The sequence below is a fragment of the Pelobates fuscus genome, chromosome 12 (genome assembly GCF_036172605.1).
Source record: "Pelobates fuscus isolate aPelFus1 chromosome 12, aPelFus1.pri, whole genome shotgun sequence".
Classification (NCBI taxonomy): Eukaryota; Metazoa; Chordata; class Amphibia; order Anura; family Pelobatidae; genus Pelobates; species Pelobates fuscus.
In genome coordinates this window covers 4,010,394-4,027,273 of record NC_086328.1, presented here as the reverse complement: position 1 = coordinate 4,027,273, position 16,880 = coordinate 4,010,394, and the positions used below count along the sequence as shown (strand labels likewise).

The 16,880-nt window shown below is 45.2% G+C and overlaps 1 protein-coding gene across 3 annotated transcripts in view; it reads right to left on the bottom strand.

The window, feature by feature from the left end:
• Positions 1 to 6,213: 6,213 nt before the first annotated feature.
• Positions 6,214 to 16,880, bottom strand: part of LOC134579012 (uncharacterized) — a 147,669-nt gene continuing 137,002 nt past the window's right edge. For 2 of the 3 annotated variants that reach the window (XM_063438149.1, XM_063438151.1), the window contains 9 exons: positions 15,199 to 15,288; positions 14,760 to 14,984; positions 13,948 to 14,118; positions 13,306 to 13,483; positions 12,705 to 12,821; positions 12,295 to 12,561; positions 11,995 to 12,218; positions 9,980 to 10,035; positions 6,214 to 6,578 (listed from right to left, as the gene is read on the bottom strand). In XM_063438149.1, the coding sequence (XP_063294219.1) occupies positions 9,994 to 10,035; positions 11,995 to 12,218; positions 12,295 to 12,561; positions 12,705 to 12,821; positions 13,306 to 13,483; positions 13,948 to 14,118; positions 14,760 to 14,984; positions 15,199 to 15,288 (1,314 nt within the window). In that variant the 3' untranslated portion in view covers positions 6,214 to 6,578; positions 9,980 to 9,993. The remainder of the gene's footprint in view (positions 6,579 to 9,979; positions 10,036 to 11,994; positions 12,219 to 12,294; positions 12,562 to 12,704; positions 12,822 to 13,305; positions 13,484 to 13,947; positions 14,119 to 14,759; positions 14,985 to 15,198; positions 15,289 to 16,880) is intronic. The other variant, XM_063438150.1, reaches the window with a different exon arrangement.

The following is a 16,880-nucleotide window of genomic DNA, read 5'->3' as shown; positions in this document are numbered from 1 at the left end:
AGAGAGAGCGCTCTATACAGAGAGACACACTGTGGGAGAGAGCTCTATACAGAGAGAGAGACACTGGGAGAGGGAGCGCTCTATACAGAGAGACACACTGTGGGAGAGCTCTATACAGAGAGAAACACTGTGGGAGAGAGAGAGCGCTCTATACAGAGAGACACTGTGGGAGAGAAAGCTCTATACAGAGAGAGAGACACTGCGGAAGAGAAAGCTCTATACAGAGAGAGAGAGAGCGAGCGAGCTCTATACAGAGAGAGAGAGCGCTCTATACAGAGAGATACACTGTGGGGGAGAGAGAGCTTTATACAGAGAGAGAGACACTGTGGCAGAGAGAGCTCTATACAGAGAGAGAGCGAGCTCTATACAGAGAGACACCCTGTGGGAGAGCGAGCGAGCTCTATACAGAGAGATACACTGTGGGAGAGTGAGAGCTCTATACAGAGGGAGAGAAACTGGGAGAGTGAGAGCTCTATACAGAGGGAGAGAAACTGTGGGAGAGTGAGAGCTCTATACAGAGGGAGAGAAACTGTGGGAGAGTGAGAGCTCTATACAGAGGGAGAGAAACTGTGGGAGAGAGAAACAGAGCTCTATACAGAGACACACACACTGTGGGAGAGAGAGAGAGACAGAGCTCTATACACAGAGAGAGACACTGTGGGAAAGAGAGCTCTATACAGAGAGAGAGACACACACACACTGTTGGAGAGAGAGCTCTATAGAGAGAGAGAGAGACTGTGGGGGAGAGAGAGCTCACTACAGAGAGAGAGAGAGAGACACACTGTGGGAGAGAGAGACAGAGTTCTATACAGAGAGAGACACACTGTGGGAGAGAGAGAGCTCTATACAGAGAGAGACACATAGAGAGAGAGACACTGTGGGAGAGAGAGAGATCTATACAGAGAGAGGCACTGTGGGAGAGAGAGCGAGAGCTCTATACAGAGAGAGAGCTCTATACAGAGAGAGAGACACTGTGGGAGAGAGAGAGAGAGCTCTATACAGAGAGAAACACTGTGGGAGAGAGAGCTCTATACAGAGAGAGACACTGGGAGAGAGCTCTATACAGAGAGAGACACTGGGAGAGAGCTCTATACAGAGAGAGAGAGACACTGGGAGAGAGAGCTCTATACAGAGAGAGACACTGGGAGAGAGCTCTATACAGAGAGAGAGACACCGGGAGAGAGAGCTCTATACAGAGAGAGATACACCGGGGGAGAGAGCTCTATACAGAGAGAGATACACTGGGAGAGAGCTCTATACAGAGAGAGATACACTGGTAGAGAGCTCTATACAGAGAGAGATACACTGGGAGAGAGCTCTATACAGAGAGAGATACACTGGGAGAGAGCTCTATACAGAGAGAGATACACTAGGAGAGAGCTCTATACAGAGAGAGATGCACTGGGAGAGAGCTCTATACAGAGAGAGATACACTGGGAGAGAGCTCTATACAGAGAGAGATACACTGGGAGAGAGCTCTATACAGAGAGAGATACACTGGGAGAGAGCTCTATACAGAGAGAGAGACACTGGGAGAGAGCTCTATACAGAGAGAGAGACACTGGGAGAGAGCTCTATACAGAGAGAGAGAGCTCTGTACAGAGAGAGAGAGGCACTGTGGGAGAGAGAGCTCTGTACAGAGAGAGAGACAGAGAGCTCTGTACAGAGAGAGAGACAGAGAGCTCTGTACAGAGAGAGAGACAGAGAGCTCTGTACAGAGAGAGAGACAGAGAGCTCTATACAGAGAGAGAGAGACACTGGGAGAGAGCTCTATACAGAGAGAGAGAGTGAGACAGAGAGAGAGCTCTATACAGAGAGAGAGAAACTGGGAGAGAGAGACATAGCTGTATACAGAGAGAGAGCTCTATACAGAGAGAGGGAGAGAGAGACACACTGTGGGAGAGAGAGACAGAGCTCTATACAGAGAGAGAGAGAGACAGGGAGAGAGAGAGCTCTATACAGAGAGAGAGACACTGTGGGAGAGAGAGCTCTATACAGAGAGAGAGACACACTGTGGGAGAGAAAGGGAGCTCTATACAGAGAGAGCTCTATACAGGGAGAGAGAGTGCTCTATACAGAGAGACGCACTGTGGGAGAGAGCTCTATACAGAGAGAGACACTGTGGCAGAGAGAGCGCTCTATACAGAGAGACACACTGTGGGAGAGAGCTCTATACAGAGAGAGAGACACTGGGAGAGGGAGCGCTCTATACAGAGAGACACACTGTGGGAGAGCTCTATACAGAGAGAGACACTGTGGGAGAGAGAGAGCGCTCTATACAGAGAGACACTGGGAGAGAAAGCTCTATACAGAGAGAGAGACACTGCGGAAGAGAAAGCTCTATACAGAGAGAGAGAGAGCGAGCGAGCTCTATACAGAGAGAGAGCGCTCTATACAGAGAGATACACTGTGGGGGAGAGAGAGCTTTATACAGAGAGAGAGACACTGTGGCAGAGAGAGCTCTATACAGAGAGAGAGTGAGCTCTATACAGAGAGACACCCTGTGGGAGAGCGAGCGAGCTCTATACAGAGAGATACACTGTGGGGGAGAGAGAGCTTTATACAGAGAGAGAGAGAGAAACTGGGGGAAAGAGACAGCTTTATATAGAGAGGGAGAGCTCTATACAGAGAGAGCTCTATATATAGAGAGACACACATACTGTGGGAGAGAGAGAGCTCTATACAGAGAGAGAGCGAGAGCTCTATACAGAGAGAGAGACACTGTGGAAGAGAAAGCTCTATACAGAGAGAGAGCTCTATACAGAGAGAGAGTGAGCTCTATACAGAGAGACACCCTGTGGGAGAGCGAGCGAGCTCTATACAGAGAGATACACTGTGGGGGGAGAGAGAGCTTTATACAGAGAGAGAGACACTGTGGGAGAGAGAGCTCTATACAGAGAGAGAGCGAGCTCTATACAGAGAGACACCATGTGGGAGAGCGAGCGAGCTCTATACAGAGAGATACACTGTGGGGGAGAGAGAGCTTTATACAGAGAGAGAGAGAGAGAGAAACTGGGGGAAAGAGACAGCTTTATATAGAGAGGGAGAGCTCTATACAGAGAGAGCTCTATATATATAGAGACACACACACTGTGGGAGAGAGAGCTCTATACAGAGAGAGAGCGAGAGCTCTATACAGAGAGAGAGAGACACTGTGGAAGAGAAAGCTCTATACAGAGAGAGAGAGAGCTCTATACAGAGAGACACCCTGTGGGAGAGCAAGCGAGCTCTATACAGAGAGATACACTGTGGGGGGAGAGAGAGCTTTATACAGAGAGAGAGACACTGTGGGAGAGAGAGCTCTATACAGAGAGAGAGCGAGCTCTATACAGAGACACCCTGTGGGAGAGCGAGCGAGCTCTATACAGAGAGATACACTGTGGGGGAGAGAGAGCTTTATACAGAGAGAGAGAGAAACTGGGGGAAAGAGACAGCTGTATATAGAGAGAGGGAGAGCTCTATACAGAGAGAGAGCTCTATACAGAGAGACACTGTGGAAGAGAGCTCTATACAGAGAGAGAGCTCTATACAGAGAGAGAGATACTGTGGAAGAGAGAGCTCTATACAGAGAGAGAGCGAGCTCTATACAAAGAGACACCCTGTGGGAGAGCGAGCGAGCTCTATACAGAGAGATACACTGTGGGGGGAGAGAGCTTTATACAGAGAGAGAGAGAAACTGGGGGAAAGAGACAGCTGTATATAGAGAGAGGGAGAGCTCTATACAGAGAGAGAGACACTGTGGAAGAGAGAGCTCTATACGAAGAGAGAGCTCTATACAGAGAGAGAGACACTGTGGAAGAGAGAGCTCTATACAGAGAGAGAGAGAGCTCTATACAGAGAGACACCCTGTGGGAGAGCGAGCGAGCTCTATACAGAGAGATACACTGTGGGGGGAGAGAGCTTTATACAGAGAGAGAGAAACTGGGGGAAAGAGACAGCTGTATATAGAGAGAGGGAGAGCTCTATACAGAGAGAGAGACACTGTGGAAGAGAGAGCTCTATACAGAGAGAGAGCTCTATACAGAGAGAGAGCTCTATACAGAGAGAGACACTGGAAGAGAGAGCTCTATACAGAGAGAGAGAGCTCTATACAGAGAGACACCCTGTGGGAGAGCGAGCGAGCTCTATACAGAGAGATACACTGTGGGGGGGAGAGAGAGCTGTATATAGAGAGAGCTCTATACAGAGAAAGCTCTATATATAGAGAGACACACACACTGTGGGAGAGAGAGAGCTCTATACAGAGAGAGAGAGACACACTGTGGGAGAGAGAGAGAGCTCTAGAGAGAGAGTCCTTATCTTTAAATATTTTCATGGTTTTACACTTGTGTATGTGGGTATACAATTTGTACAAGGGGCAGAATTAGTTTTTATCACTGTGGATCATTTTTATATTATCCTGCCTGTGTTTGCTTTTATTGCAGCAGAGCTCTGTGATACCCTCATACACACTGCACATTACTGAGAGTTTTACTGCTGCGGAGCTCTGTGATATGCTCATACACACTGCACATTACTGAGAGTTTTACTGCTGCGGAGCTCTGTGATATGCTCATACAAACTGCAAATAACTGTGGAGCTCTGGTACTCCTCCATGGTTATTAATCTGGGCTATATCACTCTGGGATACTCATATGCACTGCACATTTCGGTGAGATTTATTGCTGCGGAGCTCTGTGATACCCTCATACACACTGCACATTACTGTGAGTTTTATTGCTGTGGAGCTCTGTGATACCCTCATACACACTGCACATTACTGTGAGTTTTATTGCTGTGGAGCTCTGTGATCCACTTATACAAACTGCAAATTACTGAGTTTTACTGCTGCAGAGCTTTGTGATAAGCTCCATACCTGTGCCACCTCGCCAGCCAGTACCCAAACAGGAAGCTGTCCAGAGGGTTTATGCCAAGCACTTCCTGTGTGGGTTGGGTGCTCAGTCTGTGATTGGGAATGAACTGTATTTCCGATGTAATTTGCAACCTATAGCTAGGCCGTGTCTGGCTAGTCAGTCAGCATGTCGGGGCGCAGTGTGCCGTGATAGGTGTCCCTGAAAACACGGTGCATCGAAGGCAAAATGTTAGAAACTTAGACTGGCCCTTTAATTTCAATAGCCAAGACTTTATTTTTTTCTGTTATTTATAGCGATCCTCTCCAAAAAGCCCACACACTCAGCCCTTGTCTGTGTTTTACTACGTCATGGTATATGTTGGCGCTGTATAACGCAGGTGGTATAGTAAAGTAATGCCATCTCTCTTTGCAGATCTTGGTGCCATTCTCTGGATAAAGCACCTCTGGTGGGCCAGCATTGGATGTGCAGTTTACATGACTGAACCTGATGCAGCCCATGTACATTCCAAAGGGGTTTATTGAACTCATTAACTTACCTTGTTCTGTGAGCGTGTCCACCTCCAGTTTATACCCAATAACTTACTGTATGGGGGAAAGGGACAATTTGTAGTATGAGGGAACTAAAACGTTCCCTAAAACGTATGGGTATCACGGACTCCCCTGTGTGTGATATACGTGTTAAATTGTTTCTCAATTAAAGCAGTGCTCTCACTTGTCTTCATATTTCTTTTGTATGGTAAAATTAGTAAAAAGTACTACTTTAAAGAAATACTCCAAATATCATAACCACTGCAGCCCACTGTCAGGTTAAAGGGGCATTAGCTTAATGAAGCAGTTTTGGTGTACAGAACGCACCCCCTGGAGTCTCACTGTTCAATTCTCTGTCATTTAGGAGTTAAATCACTCTAGATGCCAATATCCAAGGTGTGACTGAAGCCAAAATCCTGCACTGTAGTAAATCAGTGGCCAGGACTATGTGACTTAATCACTGTCCTCTCAGTTTTCAGATTACTCTACCCTATCCATGGAAGTACAGTCACTGTCTGCAGATCATGCTCCGTGCTACAAATCAGTTTCTCGTTCTGTCCTGAAGGAGGCGCTGCAGTCACAATAAACAAGAGATGAAGGTATCCGATGCATACAGGATTTTACGGTGTAATGACCCAGGGGTGCCATGGACTAGTGAAGGTACACACCGTGCCGACTTTGTCGATTTCACTGAACTGAAAGACAAACTAGTCTGGACGAGCTCACCCCCCGAAACGCCGATTTCTTTCCACACAGGGATAAAGACACACTAATGCAACATCTGAAATCTTCTTTATTTTACCTCCAGTAAATAAATTATATCTAATTGGGGAGCGACACTAATCAATGTAACATGGAAAGTGAATAGAAAAGCATTTTCTTTGTTTTTCTGGCTCTTTAAATATATATTTTACAAATGTCGTTTTTTTTTGTTTTGTTTTTTTACAAACTGTTAAGCTTAAAAACTAATTTCTATCAGTCTCAGAGGATTCCTGGAATCTTGACGCACTCTGATTATAACAAAGTATAACAAACAGTGTTTATCAAACTATGTACAGTATTCGCAATATTACATGGGTTAAAAATCAACTAGTCTCCTTAGCACTTTTACTCTAAAACAAAATATTGCTCTGGAAGCAGCTGGTCCTTCTGAAAATGGTGGATGCCGTAATCCAACAATGACGCCATCCGGTCAAACCTAGAGCAGAGATAGGTAACGGTTAAAGTGGGAATAATAACATTCCATTTAATCTGTTAACCCCTTAAGGACCAAACTTCTGGAATAAAAGGGAATCATGACGTGTCAGACACGTCATGTGTCCTTAAGGGGTTAAACAATAACCACATGCATGACAATGACAGCTCGGAATTTAGGGGACAGACCATTCAGAACACTGGGGAGCAGCACTGCCCGCGCCAAGCTTTTGGGGAACATCAAATTCTTACACAAACTATAGTGTGCTAGCAGGATCTAAAGCAGATATTTAGTGAAGCAAGCTATCCAGGCAAATTAATTACCCCACAGTTTGACTGCGCAAGCCATTTCTGGCTGTCTGTGCTGTAAACCAGAGAGGAAGCAATACATTCCTTTTAAATAAAGGATTCCAGGATTAACACAATATTTATACAGAGCAATAGAATATATATATTATACAGAATGTCCGTGTCAGCACATGGCCGAGCCCAGCTTTACGTGATATTACCAGACATTCTTCATTGTAACTCTAACCACATAAACTGTCAGTATACAGGGGGTCGGTCTACACGATATAACCATTAACGTACAGATCCCAAACTTTGTTAAACATGGGTAGTTAGGTGATCATGATGGGAGCATGGGAAAGAAAATGGAGACATTTAGAGGAATTATTAACGAAACTAGAAATTAGCAGACTTGTTCTAGGTCTTCCTACATTTAAAATGCTGTTAATGTTCAGGGTAGCGTATAACCATCTCCAGCTATTCTCTGATCCGAATAAGGACAATAACACATTACCAAATTAAGGTGAAAAACAGAAATGCAAAACCCAGCTGTACGAGAAAGGAATCCAAGTGCTCACAATATGAGAATAAGAGCTCGCCCTGACCCCCACCCCGCTCAGAAACAGTAAATTGGAATGAACCGAAAACCAGATAGATTACCTGGCTCCCTCTCCCTCCATTCTACTGAAACTGCCCATAGATTACATGGCTTCCTATCCCTCCATTCTACTGAAACTGCCCATAGATTACCTGGCTTCCTATCCCTCCATTCTACTGAAACTGCCCATAGATTACCTGGCTTCCGCTCCCTCCATTCTACTGAAACTGCCCATAGATTACCTGGCTTCCTCTCCCTCCATTCTACTGAAACTGCCCATAGATTACCTGGCTTCCGCTCCCTCCATTCTACTGAAACTGCCCATAGATTACCTGGCTTCCTCTCCCTCCATTCTACTGAAACTGCCCATAGATTACCTGGCTTCCTCTCCCTCCATTCTACTGAAACTGCCCATAGATTACCTGGCTTCCTCTCCCTCCATTCTACTGAAACTGCCCATAGATTACCTGGCTTCCTCTCCTTCCATTCTACTGAAACTGCCCATAGATTACCTGGCTTCCTCTCCCTCCATTCTACTGAAACTGCCCATAGATTACCTGGCTTCCTCTCCCTCCATTCTACTGAAACTGCCCATAGATTACCTGGCTTCCTCTCCCTCCATTCTACTAAAACTGCCCATAGATTACCTGGCTTCCTCTCCCTCCATTCTACTGAGACTGCCCATAGATTACCTGGCTTCCTCTCCCTCCATTCTACTGAAACTGCCCATAGATTACCTGGCTTCCTCTCCCTCCATTCTACTGAAACTGCCCATAGATTACCTGGCTTCCTCTCCCTCCATTCTACTGAAACTGCCCATAGATTACCTGGCTTCCTATCCCTCCATTCTACTGAAACTGCCCATAGATTACATGACTTCCTCTCCCTCCATTCTACTGAAACTGCCCATAGATTACCTGGCTTCCTCTCCCTCCATTCTACTGAAACTGCCCATAGATTACCTGGCTTCCTATCCCTCCATTCTACTGAAACTGCCCATAGATTACCTGGCTTCCTCTCCCTCCATTCTACTGAAACTGCCCATAGATTACCTGGCTTCCTCTCCCTCCATTCTACTGAAACTGCCCATAGATTACCTGGCTTCCTCTCCCTCCATTCTACTAAATCTGCCCATAGATTACCTGGCTTCCTCTCCCTCCATTCTACTGAAACTGCCCATAGATTACCTGGCTTCCTCTCCCTCCATTCTACTGAAACTGCCCATAGATTACCTGGCTTCCTCTCCCTCCATTCTATTGAAACTGCCCATAGATTACCTGGCTTCCTCTCCCTCCATTCTACTAAATCTGCCCATAGATCGCCTGGCTTCCACTCCACTGAAACTGCCCATAGATTACCTGGCTTCCGCTCCCTCCATTCTACTGAAACTGCCCTTAATAAACTGACCAATGACTTAGTGCTAAATCTGAAGGCCATTGCTCTCTTTTAATCCTTAAACTCTCTTCTGACCACTCGTCGTCTTCAGACCCTTGGACTCTGTGACACAGTGTTTTCCTGGTTGTCATGCTTTCTGAACTCTCATTTAGTGCTTCTTTCTCTGGAGCCATCTCCTCCCTGCTGCCCATCTCGGTTGGTGTTCCCCAAGGCTCTGATCTTGGTCCTCTTCTATTCTCTATCTACCCTGCCTCTCTCGGTAACTTTATTAACTCTTTAGGAATTCAGTACCATCGATATGCCAACGGTACTCAGATTTACGTCTCATTCCCTGACCACTCTCCTGGAACATGTCACAAACTGCCTCTCTTGTATCTGTAACTTGATGTCTTCTGGTTTTCTAAACTGAACTTATCTTCCCCCTCAAATAGTCCTCCTCCATCAATCTCCCTGCAAGTCAACGGGACATCTATTACCTCAACTCCTCAAACTAGCTGCCTTGGTGTAACTTTCACCTTAGAAAGAATGCCCACATTCACCATTTTCTAACTCAAGATACAGCTAAGGCACTTGCTCATGTGCTCTTTATTTCCCGAATAGACTATTGCAACTCACTGGTCATCAGCTTTCTAAATACCCGCATAGCCTATCTACATGTAATGAATGCTGCAACCAGGCTAACCTTCTTATCTGACCGCTAACTTCATTCCTCACCCCTTTACCAATCATTACATTGGCTTCCTGTACCCTTCAAACTGCTAACACTAACCTACAAAGCCCTCAATTAACTCCACACCTCACCCCTTTACCAATCATTACATTGGATTCCGGTACCGTTCAAACTGCTAACACTAACCTACAAAGCCCTCACTAACTCCACACCTCACCCCTTTACCAATCATTATATTGGATTCCTGTACCCTTCAAACTGAAACACTAACCTACAAAGCCCTCACTAACTCTACACCTCACTACATTTCCTCGTTACTCCACAAACATATCCCTTTTCATTCCCTTCACTCTGCAAATGATTGACATCAGTGTAAACGGTAATAATAGATACATTCTTCCACGGTTCTATAGTTGTAGTGAGAGCAGTAAAGGATAGAAATGATTGCACTTACGGGTTACAGGTATGTCACACTATGGTGGAAGGGCTTAGGGGTAGGTGGCTGGCGTTCTGGGGAGAGAATCAGGGGTTAGTGCTGGGTTAGAATTCAGCTCCTACAAACAAACACATCAGGGTAAAGATCCGATCACCATGACAGCTCTAACTACACGTCTCTTGTTTGTTTTACACAGAGGTGCAAACTGACCTTTCTACCGTGTCTCAGAAATGTTCACACACACAATACATTCGCTCTAAATAGACACATGAAACACATCACAGGATGCACAGGGGCCCAATTCTGTATTAGGACTATATGTGGCCCCATAACGTGCAGCCGAACCCTGTAAATGATCATTCAGAGGGAAGATGGATGGGCCTGGTTTGGACTATTTTCACGTCACGTCAGCCTTCCTCTGGTCCAAGCTCTTTATATAAAGCATTTCAGTCTTTCCACAGACTGTGCCCATTATCTGCTGCATTACTAGAACTGGACACACTATTCCAGGCAAAGCCTTACAAGAGGGCGTAGAAAGTGCAAATGATGAGCACTCAGCACAAAAAGTAATTCTAAAGCAAATTTCAAAAAAATGGAACAATCATTGAGCAATCACCATGGAATGCGCTACATCGGACAATCACCATGGAAACCAATGAAATGTTCCTGCTGATTGCTCTACAGCTGAAACAGTCCCCATGGAAACCAATGGAATGTTCCTGCTGATTGCTCTACAGCTGAAACCATCACCATGGAAACCAATGGAATGTTCCTGCTGATTGCTCTACAGCTGAAACCATCACCATGGAAACCAATGGAATGTTCCTGCTGATTGCTCTACAGCTGAAACAATCACCATGGAAACCAATGGAATGTCCCTGCTGATTGCTCTACAGCTGAAACCATCACCATGGAAACCAATGGAATGTTCCTGCTGAAACCATCACCATGGAAACCAATGGAATGTTCCTGCTGAAACCATCACCATGAAAACCAATGAAATGTTCCTGCTGATTGCTCTACAGCTGAAACAGTCCCCATGGAAACCAATGGAATGTTCCTGCTGATTGCTCTACAGCTGAAACCATCACCATGGAAACCAATGGAATGTTCCTGCTGAAACCATCACCATGGAAACCATTGGAATGTTCCTGCTGAAACCATCACCATGAAAACCAATGGAATGTTCCTGCTGATTGCTCTACAGCTGAAACCATCACCATGGAAACCAATGGAATGTTCCTGCTGATTGCTCTACAGCTGAAACCATCACCATGGAAACCAATGGAATGTTCCTGCTGATTGCTCTACAGCTGAAACCATCACCATGGAAACCAATGGAATGTCCCTGCTGATTGCTCCACTCGTAGCACGTTGCCCAGATTACCCTTTTTGTTCCTCCATTACACTCTTGGGGCTTATTTACTAAAGTGAGAATTGTTGGGAATTCATATTAAAGGCTAAAACAGCCAAAGTGAAACACAGGTGACTTGGGAAATGTTTCTAATTTGGCTTTTATTTGAATTCCCAGCAATTTTCACTTTAGTAAATAGCCCCAAGAGTGTAATGTGGTTTGGTTAATAGCCCCCAAAATGGGGCAATGCTGGTAAAGCAATTGTATTACAAGTCTTTGTATTGGAATCCATCACTACACGTTTCCAATTCACTCCGGCAAAGCCTGTGTCGGCCCTGACAGTCCCACGTTTACAGGAAATTCACCAAAATCCCGGCAAAGCCTGTGTCAGCTCTGACAGTCCCACGTTTACAGGAAATTCACCAAAATCCTGGCAAAGCCCGTGTCAGCCTTAAAAGTCCCACGTTTACAGGAAATTCACCAAAATCCCGGCAAAGCCTGTGTCAGCCCTGACAGTCCCACGTTTACAGGAAATTCACCAAAATCCCGGCAAAGCCCGTGTCAGCCCTGACAGTCCCACGTTTACAGGAAATTCACCAAAACCCTGGCAAAGCCCCTCAGGCATTTTCTACAAGGAATTCACTGTCTCATTCTTATTAAAAACAAATACCTTTCTTACCGCAGATATGTATTGCTGGTTTCTGAACTTCGCTTTCTGCATGGCTGGGGACAATAGGCTGGAATGGTGTCTGGCTCCATGAAGAGAGTACGGTGCGGACGCATCACATGGAGATGTAGCATCTTCAGACAGGTTATCCTGTGGAATCCCAGATACACAGCCACTATCAGAGCCACTGGATCCAGCAGCGGACATGCACTGGGAAGACCCTGAGCTCTCTGTAGCTGGAACAAGAGACAAGTAATCAATACACGTCCTTTCTTTCTGTATGAAAGAATGGACACTGCTGGGTACACTTACTCATGGAAGGCTGGCTGCAGCTGGTCTCATTCTCTAATTCATCCTCTTCCAGGCAGCTACTGGTCTCAAACGCTCTATTTGGGGACAAAACTCCTGGCAAGAGAGTCTGATTGACGTACATGTGCAGATTGAGGGGCCCCAATAATGAAGCAGACGAAGGCCCGCAGGCAGAGGGCGCAGAGGTGCATGTGATGGGTGCTTGGGTTCTTTTGTAAGGGTCTGAGTGGTCAAATAAAGAAACCGCAATAGATGCCCTGGTTCGAGCTCCTAGATAAAGGAGAAGTGAAAGTTTTAATTCAGCAATTCTATTAATCCAGGAGCGGTTAAAGGCGTCCAGACTTCGCTCCACAAAGTACCGACTACATATCAGCCCAGAGGCTCGTTCTGCACTCTCCCAGCTATTGACATACCTCTGCCCTTCATGATGTAATCAATGGCACGATTATTAATTGCCGCATCACTTGGAGTTATATCCAGGAACGGCTTGTTACCAACTCCCATCGATACCATTTCCTGCATGCGGATCTCTGGGAAACCAGAACAAACAGACGTTGATAAAAACCATCCTAAATCCTATTATCGCGGACCTTCTAGTAATGTGTCCTGTGCAGTCACTTAATCTCGCTGTACAGAATGGCCTCCCTTCTGCCTCAGTGACTTTATATAAACACAGAAAGAGAGAGAAAATACCAACATCATTTATAAACTGAGGGTTTGCAGATTTATTAAGTAACTTCTGATGTCAATTAAAATGCTAAAGGTTTATCCCTAAAACAAGAATTGTGGAGAATTGAGAAGGAAACCGCAAAATATTTGGAAATTGCACGGCTATAAATGTGTAGTTCCTTCATTAATTCTCTAGAGTTGCTGCTTTAGTATAGAAGCCCCAATTAGTTACTAGTTCAGCATCACTTTTCCTCCCCCAGCAAATCCCATTTAGGCATTGGCTTCCTATTGCCAACAATTCCCTAAAATGCCCCTAATGAACACAGAGAGCTCTGCACGCCTTACCTTTGTTCCTGTTAGCTTGCTGCCACAGGATTTTGGCAATATTGCAGGTCCAGGCATGCTTGGTCTCAGGGCTGCTTGCCTGTAGGACGTGCGTATCATTAGATTTGCGTCTCCGGAACCAGATTTCAAAGCGCAAACCGCTGTCACCTGAATTTTCCGTCAACCCAATGTCTGCTGTCTGCAAATGAGCAGAGAAACACATTACTCTATATAGATCAGGAATCGCCCAATTTAGAGTCAAATGAGACCCATGTCCTCGGACATCAACCGTTACACTTATGGTACCAGCTCCATCCACTGGAGGCCAGCTAGTTGTAGAATAAATGATTTCTGGGTGGAGAACCTGGAATTAGTGGTACAAGGTAAATCCAGTAAGTATTAGCAGTCGGCAGCTTTCATTGGCAGTGTGAGCAATAGATAAATGTTACAGTTACCAGAACAAAGTGTATTCCTTGTTATAATGAGATCCGGTGTCCCTGCTCACAGTGTATTATAACTGCAATGAGCTGAAACCAGTAGATCGCCCGTATGGATGGCTAGCAGAGATCAGAGGTGATTATCATTGTCTAAGCAGTTTCATTTATCCACTCAATGCGTTACAAAGCTTGTGTCCCTTCAAGGAAGTGTGGGTGTAATTCTTACTTTAAAAGAGCGCTTGTAAATGTAGACATCCAGTCCCCCCTCAATTCTCTTGGGCTTGCTGAATAAGATGAGATCCTCAAAAAGGAAGACGTGTCTCTGGCATTTCTTGCGACCCAGCCACACTGTGAATTCATCCTGTCTGACCAACTGGCCTTGTTCCTTCAAATTCACCTGTTACCCAAATACACACACAAAGGAAAGTTACTTCTTAAGCCGATTTATGGAGAGAAAGCACGCCAGACAAATTCATTGATTACTCCAACTTTTTTGGGGGGCGGGGTCTTATTCTACATAAAATGTCCCGTTTGGCACTATTTATTAGGTCCTAGTACAAAAAAAAAGGAAAAAAAGTTGTTACTTACCTGGAATCCAACGCCGAATGAAGCTACCGGCGCTGTCTTCCACACCTCCTCCAAAATCAGCCAGGGCCTTGCAGTCCAATCACAAGCTCCCCCAAGGGTAAGGGGAGAGGGAGGGAGATCGGGAAACGGATAGGGAGGCAGGGAGAAGCTTAATATGTCAGCATGCAGTGTGTGCTGAAGACTGACATATCTTATGCACAGAATTGACATTTGCTAGTCCAGAACAGAGGTCCAGGCCGCCAAAATCACATGTACCAGGCGTGTAACTAACCACCAGCAAATAAATGCGAATTTCAATGAATGTGCAGCATTTTAACCAGAAACACTGCACATACAGACTTACGAGCATGACCACTTCAAGTCACAGAAGTGGTTAGAGTAACTGTTTAGGTAGGGTGGTAACGATTAATAATAGTTAAACGAGCGATGCTTTATGCTCCAGGTACTTACATCACAGTCTCTGATCGCATCCATAGCCAGCAAGTCATTTCCGTGACGCAGCTGAAACTTCACCATCTCCTCGGCTGCTCGCAGATAAGCCAGCTCTTGCTCCTGCGCCTCCCCGCACTCTTTAATCAGGTCCTTTAGGAGCAGAGCGTACTTGCTCATTCTTTGAATAGGCTTCAGCAAGTATGACGCAAGGTCCATCTTATCACCCAGTTGTCGCTGTTTATTCTGAAGTCATCAATGGAGCAAATACAGAATCCGGTTAAAAGAGTGGACAGGAAATAACAGATCTATACCCCTAACGATGCAAGTAAACAAGTAAGGAAATGAAATTGCCCATTAAAACATATGTCAGAGTTTCTGTGAGATGATATGTGTGTGTCAGCAGGAGCTCGCTCATTCATCTGAAATAGAATTTATCTTGCTGCCATCAATTTCTCACCTTAAAAAATATGTTCCCATGGCTGGCAAGTAACTGGTCAGACCGAGGTTTATTCTTGCTGTATAAAGCATACATCCCAAACTGATCTTTCTGGAGAGAGAAGAGAACTATTAGATATGAAACCCTGAAATAATTAAACCTTTCATTACAAAATAGTTTTCTGGCCAATTCTATTCAGAGTAGAACATTTCAAAGAATTCACTTAAAAAGACACTATAGTCACCAAAAAAACAACTAGATTAATGAAGCAGTTTTGGTGTATAGATTATGTGTTTATACAGCCTTAGTCACACCTCCCTGCATGTGACTTGCACAGCCTTCCTAAACACTTCCTGTAAAGAAAGATCTAATATTTACACTTTCTTTATTACACAGTCTGTTTAATTAAGCATTTATATCTCCTGCTCTGTTAATAGCTTGCTATATTCTGCAGGAGCCTTTTTTGAGTAATTAAATTTTCATTTACAGAGCAGGAGATAAAAACCTCTAAAGCCAGTTAACATCTGATAGAAAATGAAACCATTTTGTTTTCATGCAGGCTGTGTCAGTCACAGCCAGTGGAGGTGTGGCTAGGGTTGCAGAAACAGAAACAAACGTGATTGATTTCCTAAATGGTAGAGAATTGGACAGTGAGACTGCAGGGGCATGATCTATACACCAAAACCGCTACATTAAAGGATCACTATAGTGTCAGGAAAACAAACCCGTTTTTCTGACACTATGTCATCCTTGGGGTACCCTCACCTTCAGGGTCCCCCTCCCGTGGCGCTGAAGGGGTTAAAACCCTTTCAGCAGCTTACCCTAATCCAGCGCCGGGCCCCCTCGGCACTGGTGACCTCTCCTCCCTCGCTGACGTCAGCTCCCGAGTGGAGCGGAATGCGCATGTGCCGCGCGTGCATTCAAACAGCACGCTGTCAGGAAGAAAGCCACTAGAGGCTGGATTAACCCTGCAATGTAAACATAGCAGTTTCTCTGAAACTGCTATGTTTACATGGAAAGGGTTAAACCTGAGGGACCTGGCACCCAGACCACTTCATTGAGCTGAAGTGGTCTGGATGACTATAGTGTCCCTTTAAGATAAAATTGTTTTGGTGACTATAGTATGCCTTTAACACAAACAAACTGAATATAGTTCCAGATTAAAGATTATGGTAAATAGATGGTTTCTGAAATATATAATTTAGAAGACCTGCTCTGGTTTTTGTGGTATATAATATCAGCTCTCCAAATTACAGACTGTGCCCCTCCGGCTATCTCAGACATCCAGTGGATGATTTGTGATGCGTGGCTTGAGTTTCAGCTACATGTCGGAGGAAGCAGTGACTGACTAACACGTTCAGAGTATCACTAGGAGAGCCGTGGCCTAATGGCAGTGTTTGGGATTTGTGGTAAAGACGTCACCTACATGTCGGAGGAAGCAGTGACTGACTGACACGTTCAGAGTATCACTAGGACAGCCGTGGCCTAATGGCAGTGTTTGGGATTTGTGGTCACCTACATGTCGGTGGAAGCAGTGACTGACTAACACGTTCAGAGTATCACTAGGAGGGCCGTGGCCTAATGGCAGTGTTTGGGATTTGTGGTCACCTACATGTCGGAGGAAGCAGTGACTGACTAACACGTTCAGAGTATCACTAGGAGAGCCGTGGCCTAATGGCAGTGTTTGGGATTTGTGGTAAAGA